Raw genomic sequence first — 16,742 nt, 5'->3', positions numbered from 1 at the left:
ACACACACACACACACACACACACACACACACACACACACACACACACACACACACACACACACACACACACACACACACACACACACACACACACACACACACACACACACACACACACACACACACACACACACACACACACACACACACACACACACACACACACACACACACACACACACACACACACACACACACACACACACACACATACACAATTGTAAGTTAGGTTAAATAAAATTATTTAACTAAAGTGAGAGTTTTTAGTAGCCGCCGCGTGTCCCTGATCGGTGTCATAAAGCCGACCTCGAGAAGGAGATTCTCTCCCTCTAGATCGAGCTAGCCAAGGAAAAAGCCAAGGAGATCGTGAGTGTCCACCCCGGAAGTCCCCAGTGGTTCGACCAGGGACTTGGGGTAGTAGCGGGAGACCCTTCCGGTCCTCCGAGTAACAGTAATTGTCACGGCTTCGTGAAAAGGTTGTTGTCAAAATTTTTGCAACGAACGAGGTAGGAAAGCAAGTGATGCTCAACCCTTACAATACAATACTCAGAACCCGAGCATCTCATCTCTGCGCCGCTAACGAAAACTGAGAATAATAGTTTGCGTCATAAATGATTAGAACAAAATTAAATTAAGAATCTTGACCACAGTGAAACTGTCTGAAATTCTTGACGATTTTTATGAAGATGAAGATAATCACATATTACTAATGGGTGCACAATCACAAAGCCATCAGGTAAAAACTTGGCATTGAGAAACCAATGAAACTTTTTTTGAAGCATATAGTTTTTATGTTGACACATTCCGCCGTGACGTTACAACGTTTTGGCAACGTTTTTAAGCACCGTTTTAAAGGTATTTTTGAGTACAAAAGGAATACGGGTTATTAGATTGCTCGAATTTGTACTTTTCTGCGAAAGCGAAAAAGTACACCTTTTTCGTGACGTTACAACTCAAAAAATTGCCCTATTTCATCCCCTTAAAATACAAAATAACTGCAAAATTACATCCCAACTATTTTTGGAACGGATTCAGCATATATTCCTTTGTAAGTTGGTCGAAAAAAAGTGATAATATGAAATGTGCTGCAGCGCACTGCAGCAGCATTTTTAAAAATATCACGAAAAATCATTTATTTCTTGTAAATTTAAATTATTTCCGATACACGTTTTATATAACTTCCGAAAATACTAGAATACCAGTTATGGCAGTTTTGAAAGGTTCAAACATTGCCCAATCATGGAAAAATTATCAGAAATGCTAAAAGAAACTTTTATAAAATGCCTGGTATCTGGTTGGTATACCGGCCCGCGGAATGTGTCTGTTGATAAGCATTTCCTCTTACCAACGCAAATATGTAGAGATATAGCGCCCTATGCTCTAGCAGTACAAATTATTATAAATGATAAAAACTGTACTTTTCATCTTTTTTTTTTTGCTGTCGTGCTTCAAGCACACGAAGGCTAAGACCAGACTTGGTCCATCTCGCCGTTCCTTTTGTGTGTGTCCTTATGCTTCTGTCATTTCTATCGTTTGAAGGTGTTTGCCGAGCTCCGCTGCCGAGTCATGCGAGAGCGTAGTGTAAACTCTCCGCCTGCAAATGACGGATCTCGGTAGAAGCATGTTCGATGAACCTGAAAATACTGAGAACCTGAGCAGAGGTCTAAAGCCCCTAAAGGATGATGGTTGAATAGCTGTTATCCATGGCTAAAAGTAAAAATGTGAATGGATAAACCCCTAATCCAAGGTGTCATGCGACCCGTGCCGAGGGATGAAAGGTGGGGGGGGGGGTTCTATAAATACTCAGCCTCAAACGGAGCCTGTGGAGTACCAGAGCGCCCTCCACAGTAATCAGCCCTTACCGCATCATGAGGGGCTCTGATGCGGCGGACTCGTCTTTCCCCTCAACTCGTGGGATTCTATATGAACAATCAAAATAAAAAAAAAACGTAACTTCAGTGAGCGCGGGCGGATTAGATAATCCGTTCGCAAGAGGTGGTATCCAGCGATCTCCGCCGATGGATACGAGTAGAAGCGCCAGCGTAAGCGGAAAGGGAAGCGGCACACCTGTCGCTCCAACTGCATCTACGCCGGACGCAGCGATGAATGGCCCGTCGCTAATAAAAGCAGTGGAAGGAAAGAGAGACATGCTGCCAAGAGTAGTAGCGGCGTCTCATCAGCTCGATGCCATTATCGAGTTCGTGGCAGGCTGCACCACCCTAGCGAAGGACCTGAAACAAAGTCTGCTCATGCTTCGGGGCACCATGCGTGCTGCGACGAAAGAACACAGTGAACTCGAAGGACGAGTAAAAGTGGTAAAGAAGGCATTTGTATCGAGGTGTGTACAAACGGATGCATGCCTGTCAACGACTGACCACATCGTGGCCCTTGCGATTACGGAGCAGTCCAGTGACAACAAGGTATCCACTAAGCGCGCAAGGCAGTCCCCAGGGGAAGAAACCCCCACGGGCCCGAAGAAGCGCTTGATCGCTGAGGGTCGCAAGCAAACGGAGGAACCCACCGAGGGCAATAAGATGCAGTTAGCGCCCGACAATCAGTGGGAAACAGTGAAAAAGAGGAAGGCCAGAAAGAAGGAGGAGGATCAAACTCCACCGACAGTGGTCAGAAAAAAGAGGAGCAAAGGCGATGCCCTTATCCTCAAAACAGAGGGCTGAGTTATGCAGAAGTTTTGAAGGCCATGAGAGGGGACGAGCAGCTGAAGGGTCTTGGCGCGGATGTGCGGAGTATCCGCCGCTCCCGCACCGGTGACAAGATCCTTGAGCTCAAAAAGGATGCCACTGAGAAGGGTTCTGCCTACAAAGTGCTGGCAGAAAAGGTCCTTGGTGATGGCATACAGATCCACGCCAGATCGTGGGTTTTGTTAGCACACTAATGAAAGACGTGTGCAAAATTTTGAAAATTAAGAAAATAACCACAAGTCCGTACCACCCACAAGCGAACTTAGTGGAGCGATCAAATCGCGAATTAAAAACATATTTAAGGCAGTATGTTGGAGGAAAGCCCCACACATGGGACCAGCACCTGCCCTTTTTTACTTTTGAATATAACACAACGGTGAATTCATCAACAGGATACACACCGTTCGAACTGATGTATGGTCGGAAAGCAAACATTCCGTCATCAATTTATAAACGTCAAAATGAAGACGAATTAAATTATAACACGTATATACAGGAAATGAGGAGCATATTCTTTGAAATGCACCACACCGCGAAACGAAATTTAATACTATCCAAAGAAAAACGGAAAGAACTATATGATCGAAATGCAAATAATTGGCAGCCCATGTGGGGCGACATGCCCCGACACCACTATACTACGGTACGAGCCTTTAATCACGGGAGAGAAACGTAACCAGCAACGATATGATGAAGCGAAAGACGAGACGAGGGAGACACCAGAAGCCATTCAATATGGTTTCGAAGCAGTGGCAAATATTACGATTATTCAGTTTTTCTATGACATTATTATGTTCTACTTTAAAAAAAAAAAAAAAAAAAAAAAAACTATTTTTTTTAGCAGTGGCAAATATTATGATACGCAAACGAGTATTCAGTTTTTCTATGACATTATTATATTCAATTTTTTTTCTCTAATAAACTTATAACATAACAACATTACGAGATAGGAACCCGGTACCATTAATAGATCAAATTGAGGAATGGGGCTAAATTGGCCATAAGAGGCTTTAGCACTTATCAAAAGACAAGCCGAATATATATACGTAATTGAAAACCATAACAAACATACTGTTTCCACCTGACGTAGAGCTCCTCCACCGCGCAGAATTTAATCTTATCTGAATATAGACTAATCTCAAGATTTTAGTCTTGACCTTGGAATGAGGTCATACATATATTAATATTTTTTTGAAACGATGGTTCTACAATTGATGAAGGGACGGTAGGGGAAAGAAATGAAAATTTTGGTGAAGGAGGGGGAAGAGCGGAAAGGAAGGGGGGGGGGGTATTGGTAGCTATGCTTGACAAGTAGTCATTTTGACTCCTACCTTTTGTCCAATGCTGGAAGGTGCATGAGTCGAACCAAGCTGTAATCTGAGATTATAACCGGATTCGAACCCACAACACCCTCCAGGGCATGTGGTTCGCTGGTACTTGTACCTTTGAACCATAGAGGCGCTGGACAAAAGGAGACCGCAAAATCCACTTCTCAAGGATAGCTACGCGTGTTGGTTGTGTTATCGACACATATTGTGCCGCTTCCTGCATCAATTGCAGATTACCACCGAGCGAGAAGTTTTAATCTAACTGCTATTTACTTTCAGGACGACGACACTGTGCCGGCCCTTACGACTTGCAAGGTACTGCACGTGACGCTGTTCGTCCGTCAGCGTATGTTAGCCGCGTTTCTCGGCGCGGGTTTTCGAGGGAAGGCCCCGTTCCTATGTAATAGACTAATCTCAAGATTTTAGTCTTGACCTTGGAATGAGGTCATACATATATTAATATTTTTTTGAAACGATGGTTCTACAATTGATGAAGGGACGGTAGGGGAAAGAAATGAAAATTTTGGTGAAGGAGGGGGAAGAGCGGAAAGGAAGGGGGGGGGGGGGGGTATTGGTAGCTATGCTTGACAAGTAGTCATTTTGACTCCTACCTTTTGTCCAATGCTGGAAGGTGCATGAGTCGAACCAAGCTGTAATCTGAGATTATAACCGGATTCGAACCCACAACACCCTCCAGGGCATGTGGTTCGCTGGTACTTGTACCTTTGAACCATAGAGGCGCTGGACAAAAGGAGACCGCAAAATCCACTTCTCAAGGATAGCTACGCGTGTTGGTTGTGTTATCGACACATATTGTGCCGCTTCCTGCATCAATTGCAGATTACCACCGAGCGAGAAGTTTTAATCTAACTGCTATTTACTTTCAGGACGACGACACTGTGCCGGCCCTTACGACTTGCAAGGTACTGCACGTGACGCTGTTCGTCCGTCAGCGTATGTTAGCCGCGTTTCTCGGCGCGGGTTTTCGAGGGAAGGCCCCGTTCCTATGTAATAGACTAATCTCAAGATTTTAGTCTTGACCTTGGAATGAGGTCATACATATATTAATATTTTTTTGAACACAACCAACACGCGTAGCTATCCTTGAGAAGTGGATTTTGCGGTCTCCTTTTGTCCAGCGCCTCTATGGTTCAAAGGTACAAGTACCAGCGAACCACATGCCCTGGAGGGTGTTGTGGGTTCGAATCCGGTTATAATCTCAGATTACAGCTTGGTTCGACTCATGCACCTTCCAGCATTGGACAAAAGGTAGGAGTCAAAATGACTACTTGTCAAGCATAGCTACCAATACCCCCCCCCTTCCTTTCCGCTCTTCCCCCTCCTTCACCAAAATTTTCATTTCTTTCCCCTACCGTCCCTTCATCAATTGTAGAACCATCGTTTCAAAAAAATATTATCTGAATATGCCCAATTTTACTTACCGAATTGCTGCGCCTCTCCTGCAGAGACGCACAGCAAGCTTCTGAGGGTGGGGAAGTGAAGCGACCCTCATTTCCCGCTGTAACGCTATATTTACGCATTTTCATCTAGCCGAGCCCGGATGAATCAACCCCGGTCGGCTAAGAACATAAATTCCGCATTCTATTCGATTGCCCGCGCCGGTCAGTGACTCGATCGAGCGACGGCGCCGGTAGGGCAAAATACTTCCATGAAAAGCAGCCCGTTTTGCACCATTCTAGGTTAATGAACGCGCAAGTTTCTTAACCTGCCGTAACGAACGTTTTGCCGACTAAGGCAAACAACGAAGCGCGGGACGGTTTGTTGACAAAAAAACAAAGTTCCCGCGCGAGGGGCTAAAATGTATGCGCGAGAGAGAAGCTCAACGGACAGCGTGAGGTCTGCCGCTAGGCAGAATAGGACGGAACTACCTCGAGGAGGAGGAGTTTCCTTAGGGCGGAAATCATTTTTTAGCAAGTAAGAAGTACCGATTGTAAAGTAAGTTTTTAAATAAATTAATTCGGATTTGGCACGCTGACCCGTCTGGTCGGTAGTGCGCTTTAAATTACGTTTTGTTGTTATTATTTTTCCCCTACATCATCGTCGAACTTAGATTTGAACTTAGATTTATTCATCGTGGTTTCTGTCGCCTGAGATGACTCTCCAGCTTAAAAACCTGGACGAGATCACCGAAACGGTCGAACTGACACGAGCTCTCAAGGAGCAATGTAACATGGTGGTGACTACCGAAGCAGTTCGTCTGCGCAAGGGACCGGTGGGAACCCACGTAACAACTATAAGACTTCCACTGGTAGAAGGAAATACAGCCCTGAAGGCGGCCAAGCTGAAGGTGGGATGGTCCGTATGCCCACTGAGCGTGTTTCAGCAGCCGGAGGCTTGCTTCAGGTGCTTTGAGCGAGGGCACAAGTCCTGGAGCTGTAAGGGGCCAGAAGCCACCTGTGTAGATGTGGCGGTGCGGGCCATATAGCGAAGGACTGTTCTGCGCCGCCCAAGTGCCTGATATGTACAGGCCAACGAGACGCTAAGCACATAACAGGAGGCCCAAAGTGCCCGGCAGACGCGCCGGCGGCTAAAACACGGGCGTAGTGCAGGGAACGCAACTAAACTTGAACCACTGCCACGCGGCCCAGCAGCTGTTATACCAAGCAGTTACTGAGTCGTCGACGGACATTGCTATCATCTCGAACCCATACCGCGTCCCTGCCGGAAACGGTAACTGGGTCTCGTATAGGTCCGGGATGGCGGCTATATGGACGACAAGCAGGTTCCCGGTTCAAGAGGTTGTGTCAACTGCAGACAAGGGATTTGCGGTTGCCAAAGTGGGTGGAGTGTTCTACTGCAGCTGTTATGCTCCGCCGAGTTGGTCGATCGAGCAGTTTACGCGGGTGGTAGACCGAGTATCAGTTGTGCTGACTGGTCTAAGGCCGGTGGTTGTGGCGGGCGACTTTAACGCTTGAGCAGATGAGTGGGGAAGTCGTCGCACGAACCATAGGGGTCGGATTCTGCTTGACGCTCTGGCAAAGCTCAACGTAGACCTGGCTCCGCCGACGTGGTACGTAGACGTCGGCACCACTAATACCTTCAGTAGGAATGGTACAGAGTCTATCATCGACGTGACATTCGGCAGTCCTGGTCTGATAGGAGACTGGAGGGTAGACAATGGCTACACTCACAGTGACCATCAGGCGGTCCGCTATGGTGTTGGTCAGATAACGAGGCGGCAGGCGGCGGGTAGAGCCAACACTCCAACCACCCGTGGATGGAAGACATCATACTTCGATCCCGAAGTATTTGTGGAAGCGATCCGAAGAGAGTGCGGTGATCGCGATATGCCCGATCCGAACGCTGATCATTTGGTTGAGGTGCTGTCGCGAGTGTGTGACGCCACCATGCCTAGGAAAAGCCGACCTAGGTATGGTAGGTCACCGGTTTACTGGTGGACAGAAGAAATTGCGGAACTCCGCGGAGCCTGCTTTCGTGCAAGGACAATTATGCAAAGAGCTCGTTCGGACGAGGGCAGAGCAGAATGTCGAGTAGCACTAGTTGCTGCACGCGCAGCGCTTAAGAGTGGGATAATAGCTAGCAAGCGAGCCTGCTTTGAAATGTTGTGTGCCAGTGCCTCCGTGCCGAACATCCAAAGTAACGTGGGCGACGGAGGTTTAGAGGTCGGGGAGGAAGTAATGGTTACGAACGAGGAACTCATTGGGATCGCTAAATCCCTAAAGGTGAGCAAGGCACCGGGACCTGACGGAATCCCGAATATGTCCATTAAAGCGGCTATTCTGGAGGCTCCTGAATTATTCGGGGCAGTAATGAGTAGATGCCTGGAAGCTGGCCACTTCCCGGACAGATGGAAGCGACAGAACCTGGCCCTATTGCCGAAGCCGGGAAAACCTCCGGGTGTCCCCTCGTCATATAGGCCGATCTGTCTGCTCGATACTGCCGGCAAGGTGCTGGAAAGGGTTATCCTTAACAGACTCGTACAGTACACTGAGGGCACAAACGGTCTGTCAAGGAACCAATTCGGCTTCCGAAAAGGCAAATCTACGGTGGATGCCATCTTGACTGTCACTAAGACAGCTGAGGTGGCGATCCAGCGCAAGAGGACAGGTATTCGCTATTGCGCAGTTGTCACGCTCGACGTGAGAAATGCGTTTAATAGTGCTGGCTGGGACTCCATAGCCAACTCGCTTCGGAACGTCCAAGTGCCGGTGTCGCTGTACAGAATCCTGGAAAATTATTTCCAGAATCGTGTGCTATGCTACAACACGGAGGAGGATCAGAAGTGCGTTCCAATCACCGCGGGGGTTCCGCAAGGTTCCATACTGGGCCCGGTGTTGTGGAACGTCATGTATGACGAGGTGTTGAAGCTAAAGTTCCCGGTAGAGGTGGTGATTGTCGGCTTTGCGGATGACATCACCTTGGAAGTCTATGGTGAATCTATCAGAGAGGTAGAGTTGACGGCTGCACACTCTATAAGCATTGTTGAAGATTGGGTGTGATCCAGGAAACTGGAGCTAGCGCATCATAAAACGAACGTTATCGTGGTAAACAACCGCAAGTCGGTACAGCAAGCAAATATCAGCGTTGGGGACTGCACTATTTCGTCAACGCGGTCCTTAAAACTTCTGGGAGTCATGATCGACGACAAGCTCAAGTTCGGGAGCCACGTCGACTATGCCTGCAAGAAGGCTTCCACAGCTATTTCGGCATTGTCTCGTATGATGTCTAATAGCTCTGCGGTATATGGCAGCAAGCGAAGGCTATTAGCCAACGTGGTTCAGTCCATACTCAGGTATGGCGGGCCGGTGTGGTCATCGGCGTTAGGTACCAAAAGTTATCTAGCCAAGCTGGAAAGCACCTATCATCTCATGTGCTTAAGAGTGGCGAGTGCGTATCGCACAGTTTCACATGACGCAATCTGCGTCTTAGCGGGTATGATGCCTATTGGTATCATCATCAGTGAGGACGTAGAGTGCTTCAAACAACGTGGAATTAGAGGCATACGGAGTACCACAAGATCGATCTCGATGATCACATGGCAGCGGGCATGGTCTAATTCCACAAAAGGCCGGTGGACACATCGACTTATCCCGGAACTATCCGGGTGGGTCAACAGGCGTCACGGCGAAGTCAACTTCCACCTGTCACAAATTCTGTCAGGGTGTTTTAGACAGTATCTGCACAAGTTTGGGCATGTGGAGTCCCGAATGCGTGGACGTTGAGGAAACTGCAGAACATGCTTTCCTCATATGCCCTCGTTTCGCGGGCGTGAGAAGCAACATGATAGCAGTGAGCGGACAGGACACTACTCCGGATAACTTAGTCCAAAGGATGTGTTCTAGCTCGGACGTATGGGGAGCGTTCAATGCGGCTTCTACCCAGATCGTACTTGCCGATCAACGGCGAATAAACAGCCTAGCTACCATAGTCCAGTAGTTATCTAAGAGTGTGCGTTAAGCACAATAGCCCCTCCCTGAAGTAATACCGAAAAGGAAGTGGCAGGGGGGATTGAGGCTGAAGACTCGAGTAGGGTTTTAGTGGGTCTGGATCCTCACGCCCCAGTAGGGGGGTCGGGATACCAAACCCCACTCCCTGAGTTGTCTTCTCAGGTGTCTGATAGCAGATTTCCCTACTCGTTAAAATAAAAAAAAGGTGTTTGTCGATGTTGTGTTGTCTTCACAGTGTAATTTCTGCCTTTTTGAGAAAATTAGTGGTTTGTTTTAACTCGTCCAGTTTGTTATCTAGCAGAATTGATTTAAGTGGTTTCTTGTTTTTTAGGACCTCATAATACGTTCTGGTTAGATTCCATTTAACATCTATACCTATAAAGAAGGATTTCTGTCTGTCTGTCTGTCTGTCTGTCTGTCTGTCTGTCCTGTGTTCCTTATAGAATCAAAAACTACTGAACCAATCGGCGTGAAAATTTGCATGTAGAGGTTTTTGGGGCCAGGAAAGGTTTTAGTGATGGTTAGAGACCCCTCCCCCCACTAAGAGGGGGGGCTCCCATACAAATGAAACACAAATTTCTGCATAACTCGAAAACTAATCAAGCAAATAGAACCAAATTTGGCATGTGGGTGTTTTCGGTGACAAGAATTTATTCTAGGGTAATTTGAGACCCCTCCCCTCTTTATAAGGGGAATTATAACTCCTCTCCCCTTTAAGAGGGGGGGTTTCCATACAAATTTCCTCATAACTCGAGAACTAATCAAGCAAATGGAACCAAATTTGGCATGTGAAAGTTTTCGAGGGCAAGAAAATTTTCTATGTTGAATTAGGACCCCTCCTCACTTTAAGAGGGGGGGCTCCTGTACAAATGAAATACCAATTTCCTCATAACTCGAGAACTAATCAAGCAAATGGAACCAAATTTGGCATGTGTGTGTTTTTGGAGACAAATTTTTTTTCTATGATGAATTGGGACCCCTCCCCACTTTAAGTGGGGGGGGGGCTCCTATACAAACGAAATACAAATTTCCTTATAACTCGAGAGCTAATCCAGCAAATGGAACCAAATTTGGCATGTAGGTGTTTTTGGAGGCAAGAATTTTTTCTATGATGAATAAGAACCTCTCCCCACTTTAGGAGGGGGGGCTCCTATACAAATGAAATACAAATTTCCTCATAACTCGAGAACTAATCAAGCAAATAGAACCAAATTTGGCATGTGGGTGTTTTCGGTGACAAGAATTTATTCTATGGTAAATTGAGACCCCTCCCTCTTTATAAGGGGAATTGTAACTCCTCTCCCCTTTAAGAGGGGGGGCTTCCATGCAAATTTCCTCATAATTTGAGAACTAATCAAGCAAATGGAACCAAATTTGGCATGTGAAGGTTTTCGAGGGCAGGAAAATTTTCTACGGTGAATTAGGACCCCTCCCCACTCTAAGAGGGGGGGGCTCCTGTACAAATGAAATACATATTTCCTCCTAACTCGAGAACTAATCAAGCAAATAGAAAAACATTTGGCATGTGGGTGTTTTTTTTGGTGACAAGAATTTATTCTATGGTGAATTGAGACCCCTCCCCTCTTTATAAGAGGAATTATAACTCCTCTCCCCTTTAAGAGGGGGGGCTTCCATACAAATTTCCTCATAACTCGAGAACTAATCAAGCAAATGCAACCAAATTTGGCATGTGAAGGTTTTCGAGAGCAAAAAAATTTTCTATGGTGAATTAGGACCCCTCCCCACTTTAAGAGGAGGGGCTCCTGTGCAAATGAAATACAAATTTCCTCATAACTCGAGAACTAATCAAGCAAATTGAACCAAATTTGGCATATGTGTGTTTTTGGAGACAATTTTTTTTTCAATGATGAATTGGGACCCCTCCCCACTTTAGGAGGGGGGGTCCTATACAAACGAAACACAAATATCCTCATAACTCGAGAACTAATCCAGCAAATGGAACCAAATTTGGCGTGTAGGTGTTTTTGGAGGCAAGAATTTTTTCTGTGATAAATTAGGACCTCTTCCCACATTAGAAGGGGGGGCTCCAATACAAATGAAATACAAATTTTCCCATAACTCGAGAACTAATCAAGCAAATAGAACCAAATTCGTCATGTGGAGGTTTTTGGAGGCAAAAATATTTTCTACGGTGAATTAGGATCCTTCCACACTTCAAGAGGGGGGGCTTCTACACAAATGAAATACAAATTTCCTCATAATTCGAGAACTAATCAAGCAAATGGAACCATATTTGGCATGTGGGTGTTTTTGGAGGCAACCATTTTTCCCATTATGAATTAGGACTTCTTACCTTTTTAGGAGGGGGGGGGGGTTCCCATGCAAATGAAATACAAATTTGCTCATAACTTTAGAACTAATCAAGCAAATGGAACCAAATTTAGCATGTGAGAGTTTTAGATGGCAGAATTTTTTTTCTGTGGTGTATTACGACCACTTTCCCTTTTAAGAGGGTGGGCTCCCATACAAATGAAATACAAATTTCCTTATAATTTGAGTACTAATCAAGCAAATGGAACCAAATTTAGCATGTAGGAGATTTTTGAGTCTTGAATTTATTTTATGATAGTTAGAGACCTCTCACCCCTGTGGTAGGGGGATATGGACTCTCATACAAATAAAACAAAAATTTTTGCGAAACTCAAAAACTAATCCAACTCGAGAAATTCGAGAAATGCGAGACTCTTCCATAAAACATTAATCAATAACAAGACCACAAAAACTATCTATAGTAACACTAGATCATTCAGGACGAGCCGGTCGCGAGTGTTGCCGGTGACCCGCCGTCGGAAGCGCCGCCCACTGGGGGGCTTGCAAAACTCGAGATAGTGACAAAGATCATCCGAGATTCATGATTTATGTACAACACAGGTTAATTTGTGGCAATACGAAGTTTGTCGGGTCAGCTAGTATTCATATAAAAGGTGTTCCAAGTTTTCTGACTTCTTTGCACTCATCACATGTTTCATTGGGTTCCCATCCCCATTTGAATTTTCTGTCCTTAGTAACGGTGTGATTGGAGCGAATTCTGCTCAGAGTAATTTTTTGATCCGTCGATAATTGTTGTAGAGACAATTCTTTAAACCAGACTCTTCGATACGGTATTTCTAACAGTTCAAAGTATTTCGCACCTTTTTGTTCCGATATTTCTTGATACGATCGTGTCCAATCATTCCATATTTCTTCTTTGGCTAATTTTATGGTGTCCCCTAAGGTTAGAGTTTCGAAATTTGATTGAGCTCCTGTTGTTGTCAGACCTGCTAGAGTGTCCGCCGCTTCATTTCCACGAATACCTACATGGCTTGGGACCCATTGCATTACTAGTTTGGTTAATGTTTGATTTTCGGTAAGCAGTTTGTATATACTTTTCATCTTAATAAATTTAATATTACTTATGTGCTCAGAATAATGTATATACACGATACTTTGATCTAAAACTGGATTCTCATAAAAAATAATACATTTTTAAACCCTGCCAACTGCAATTTATTACCTGCTATGATTTTAGTTATTTTCAAATCAGCGGATGTAATTCCGATGCCAACGTTAACGTGATTTGATCAAACCTGGGTAGTTGTCCAGATGGTGGTGCTAGTCCCATCAAGGGGGGAGGGCCCAAATCGACTTGCTTTGGTGGTTCTTCATGTTCAGCGATCGTATGCCTAGTGAGCGATGCATTATCTACAAATTTTTTTCTACATATGACACATTCATAAGGGCTTTCTCGCAAATGATGATTTCGTATGTGGGCCTTCATGCCTTCTTTGTACGTAAATAGCTTACCGCAGAATTCGCACGCAAAATTTTGTTCGTTCCTATGTAGTTTCAAATGCTGCGTAAGGTTGTTTTTATGCAGAAAATCTTTGCCGCAGAATTCACATTTATATTGTCTGATGCCAGTGTGAACAACATAGTGAGTTTTAAGTTGAGAATCGTTAACAAATTTTAGGTCGCACCGATCACATTTGATTTCTTTGAAATGGTTTTTCAAATGGTTATTTATCTTCATAACTGTCTTGGTGTAGGTTTTACCACAAAGTTTGCAAGTATAGATCTTGTCTTGATTTGGTTCGTGGTAAACAGTATAATGACCGCTCCAGTCTTTGTGCGGTTTGTAGTTAGCATTACCAGAATGAATTCTCTTATGAAGACCCAGATTGCCTGCTGTATAAAATTTCATCGGACAAAGATCGCATTCGTAAGTCTTCTCGCTCATATGCATTTTCAGGTGTGAGTTGTAGCTTTCCAGTGAATGTACCACGCGATGGCAAAGATTGCACTCGTATTTTTCTGCCTTTTCATGCACTCGGGTAATATGTTCTTTTAGTTTATTACGCCGGTGGAAAATTTTTTCACAGTATTCACATTTTAGACTGAGTCGATGATCGCGCATGTGGCTTTTTAGCGCCGATATTGATTTGCATACTTTTCCACATTGTTCACATGCGGACGGACATGGCGCGCTTTCTCCCAAATGGAAAGTTTTAACGTGATAATCACGTGCTCGCTCGTCACAATACCGGCGGTCACAGTACTCGCACTTCATTGGTTGAGCATGCATTTTTAGGTGTACATTCAGTGAACGAACACTTTTCAATACGATTGTTTCCATTTTGCATTCAGTACAGCTATAAGGTGTTCGATCCAAATGAACAGTTAAATGTTCCAATAAAGCTTTAGCCGATCCCAGGGATTCACTTCGACAGATATAGCACTTGTGATCGTTAACCTTAGGTCGTGATTCATCATCATGCACGGATATCCGTCGACGTTTGCGTTTGACTTTTAGCTCTTCCAAATTACGGACCATGTTTCTTTTTCGCGTGACCGAGGATATTTTTGGAAGTTCCCGCTTCACCGATCGACGTTCAAGTTCATATTCTGAATTACTTTGGCTGTTATCCGGCAATGAGTTTGTTTCATCTGTATTAGAAATCTTTGCAATTGTTGACACATTTTCCTCTAGCAGTAGATTACCTGCCGTGTCAGCTAAATGACTCAATTGCAACTTTTCACTGAAACAGTGCTCTGTGGTTTTTGAGATGACAGGTTCCGCAAGTTCCATTTTTAGAAATACTTCTAAGTTACTAAAATGAACCAATATTGATATTACATCAATAACTCGATTAAACTCCACATTTACTTACTCTGCTGTTGTATTGCATTCCGGCCATTCATTCTGCACTGGTTGTTTGTTTGATGTAAGTTCATTTTCAATAGGCTCAAGAGGCGTCGTTTTGTGCCGTAGTTTTTCAACTTCCTCCCGAAGTTTACGTTCATTACAACGGAACTCTTGAATATTATCCTGAATTCGTATAAGCGTGCTAGCACAAGGTTTGCAAATATTCTCCGGAAGACCATCGTTTTCGTTCACCTCCAGTTGAACAACTTTAGTAATGATGGTAAGCAAACGCTCCCGTTTATAATTTTTAAAGATAGACTTGACGCGCGTCTTTTCCGACAAGCACATTCGGCAGATTTTGTTCAGATTCATGATTTCACCTCTGGACCGTTTTGGCAAAGTATTACAAAACAACAAATCATGAACAACAGGACATCAATAATATTAAACCTTTTGAAAATGAAAATAGCTGAGAAACCCGAGATCCGACATCCGAGAATGAGAAAACGGGAAAACATTCAATCCGAACTGTCAAAGTGTCAAAGTGCAATCTAGAAATACTCAGAGTAGAGATACGCGGAAACTATCCAGCTTTTTACGAGCCATAATATTTTTCAGTGTAATCCAGCTTTTTACGCGCTATAATGGCGGACGCTATAAATTGTGTTCGTAATATGTGAACAATCTTTTTGACAACTCTGCATACATCAAAACTGGGCACTCTTCTCCTGTACGGCAGTGTTGCTCTTTCTTTCGTTTACGCAAAAGAAGGAAGGCAATAATTTTGTTTACATTTCGCACAGTTTTGCTTTCCTTCTTTGACGTAAACGAAAGAAAGAGCACGGTAGTGTTGCAAGAGAAGAGTGCCAGATTTGATTAGAGTGACTATATACAGAGTGGCGACAATGTCAAAATTGGAATGATAATTATCTGTCAGTGTCATTCCAATCGAGCAGACAACCTATCCAACGCGTATGCAGGAAAGAGAAAGAAAAACCTAGGATAAACCGCATTGCATACATTTGGGATGACTTGGCGCCACTCTGTATATAGTCACTCTAGATTTGATGTATGCAGAGTTGTCAAAAAGATTGTTCGCATATTACGAACACAATTTATAGCGGCCACCATTATAGCGCGTAAAAAGCTGGATAGTGTTTTAGTGACGTTTAAGATCATATGAAGATAGAATTAACAAAAGGGCGAATGTCGCAAGCGTAAACAAACCGAGTGAGGGTTGATTTTCCTATGCTGGTCCAGCAAAAAATAACTCTCACCCATTCTGTTTACATTTGCACGTTTTCTTTCCGTACATTCCTTTGGTTTTACCGTGAACGCGCGGAAAGAAAACGTGCGATGTATTACGGAAATGTCAAAACTGCCGTTCGAATATTACCAAGGGACTGGCAACCCTATCCTTACTCTATATGTGTTTGACAGTAGCCAACATCTACTGCCGGCGTGGGTATTATTTGCAAAAATCTGATTTGAAAAAAGATTTGAAAATAATACCCGTCTGCCAGCATACTGGCTTTGCAGAGTGAAACGAACAGAACGTATAACAGTGTCATGCTGTCTCATTTAGGCAAATGGTTAGATGTTGACTGCATAAACATGGCTGCCTACCCGATAAAAAATCCCCCCTATAGCAGTACCGTGAATATTACGTACACGTCCGCCATTATGGCTCGTAAAAAGCTGGATACCACCTTACCAACGGCAGTTTTGACATTTCCGTAATACATCGCTTTTCTTTCCGCGCGTTCACGGTAAAACCAAAGGAATGTACCCAGGTAACCGCTAAGCACTGAATTAAGCTTGAAACCTGCTCTATATTTGCAAGTTGCATGCTGCCAGAATGCCATTTTAATTCAGCATTGTCAATGCATAGCAGCTTTAAAATGGCATTCTCAATGTTGAATTAAAATTTACTTGAAGCACTATGAAAAGCTGATTAGATGCTCTAAGCAGGCTTTATTGCCGTTACCGGCATCAAAAGAGATTTTGAACTCTGCTCACACTTGCAGGAATTCTGCTTGCGAACGTACGTGTGATAAAAGAAAAAAATGCTTCCCTCTTTTTTTAATTCTATATTAGAGAGGTTTTCAGCCTGCGGCTGGTTCGCCTCTTCTTCCCTCTCT

General features: G+C 44.2%; 1 protein-coding gene across 1 annotated transcript; it reads right to left on the bottom strand.

Moving 5' to 3' along the window:
• Window positions 1-12,956: 12,956 nt before the first annotated feature.
• Window positions 12,957-15,100, bottom strand: LOC128745244 (zinc finger protein 83-like). Its single transcript, XM_053842273.1, has 2 exons — window positions 14,627-15,100; window positions 12,957-14,566 (listed from the first exon to the last, which is right to left on the bottom strand). Exons 1-2 carry the CDS (start codon window positions 14,971-14,973, stop codon window positions 12,994-12,996), a joined length of 1,920 nt encoding a protein of 639 aa, XP_053698248.1. The 5' UTR covers window positions 14,974-15,100; the 3' UTR covers window positions 12,957-12,993.
• Window positions 15,101-16,742: the final 1,642 nt, after the last annotated feature.

The sequence above is a fragment of the Sabethes cyaneus genome, chromosome 1, assembly GCF_943734655.1.
Source record: "Sabethes cyaneus chromosome 1, idSabCyanKW18_F2, whole genome shotgun sequence".
In the NCBI taxonomy this organism is placed as follows: Eukaryota; Metazoa; Arthropoda; class Insecta; order Diptera; family Culicidae; genus Sabethes; species Sabethes cyaneus.
This window is presented reverse-complemented; position numbering and strand designations above follow the sequence as displayed.

Coding starts and splice junctions, on each gene's coding strand:
- LOC128745244 (XM_053842273.1), bottom strand. CDS start 14,973: ATGAATCTGAACAAAATCTGCCGAATGTGCTTGTCGGAAAAGACGCGC. Junction 14,567..14,626: donor GAATGCAATACAACAGCAGA/GTAAGTAAATGT, acceptor GGTTCATTTTAG/TAACTTAGAAGTATTTCTAA.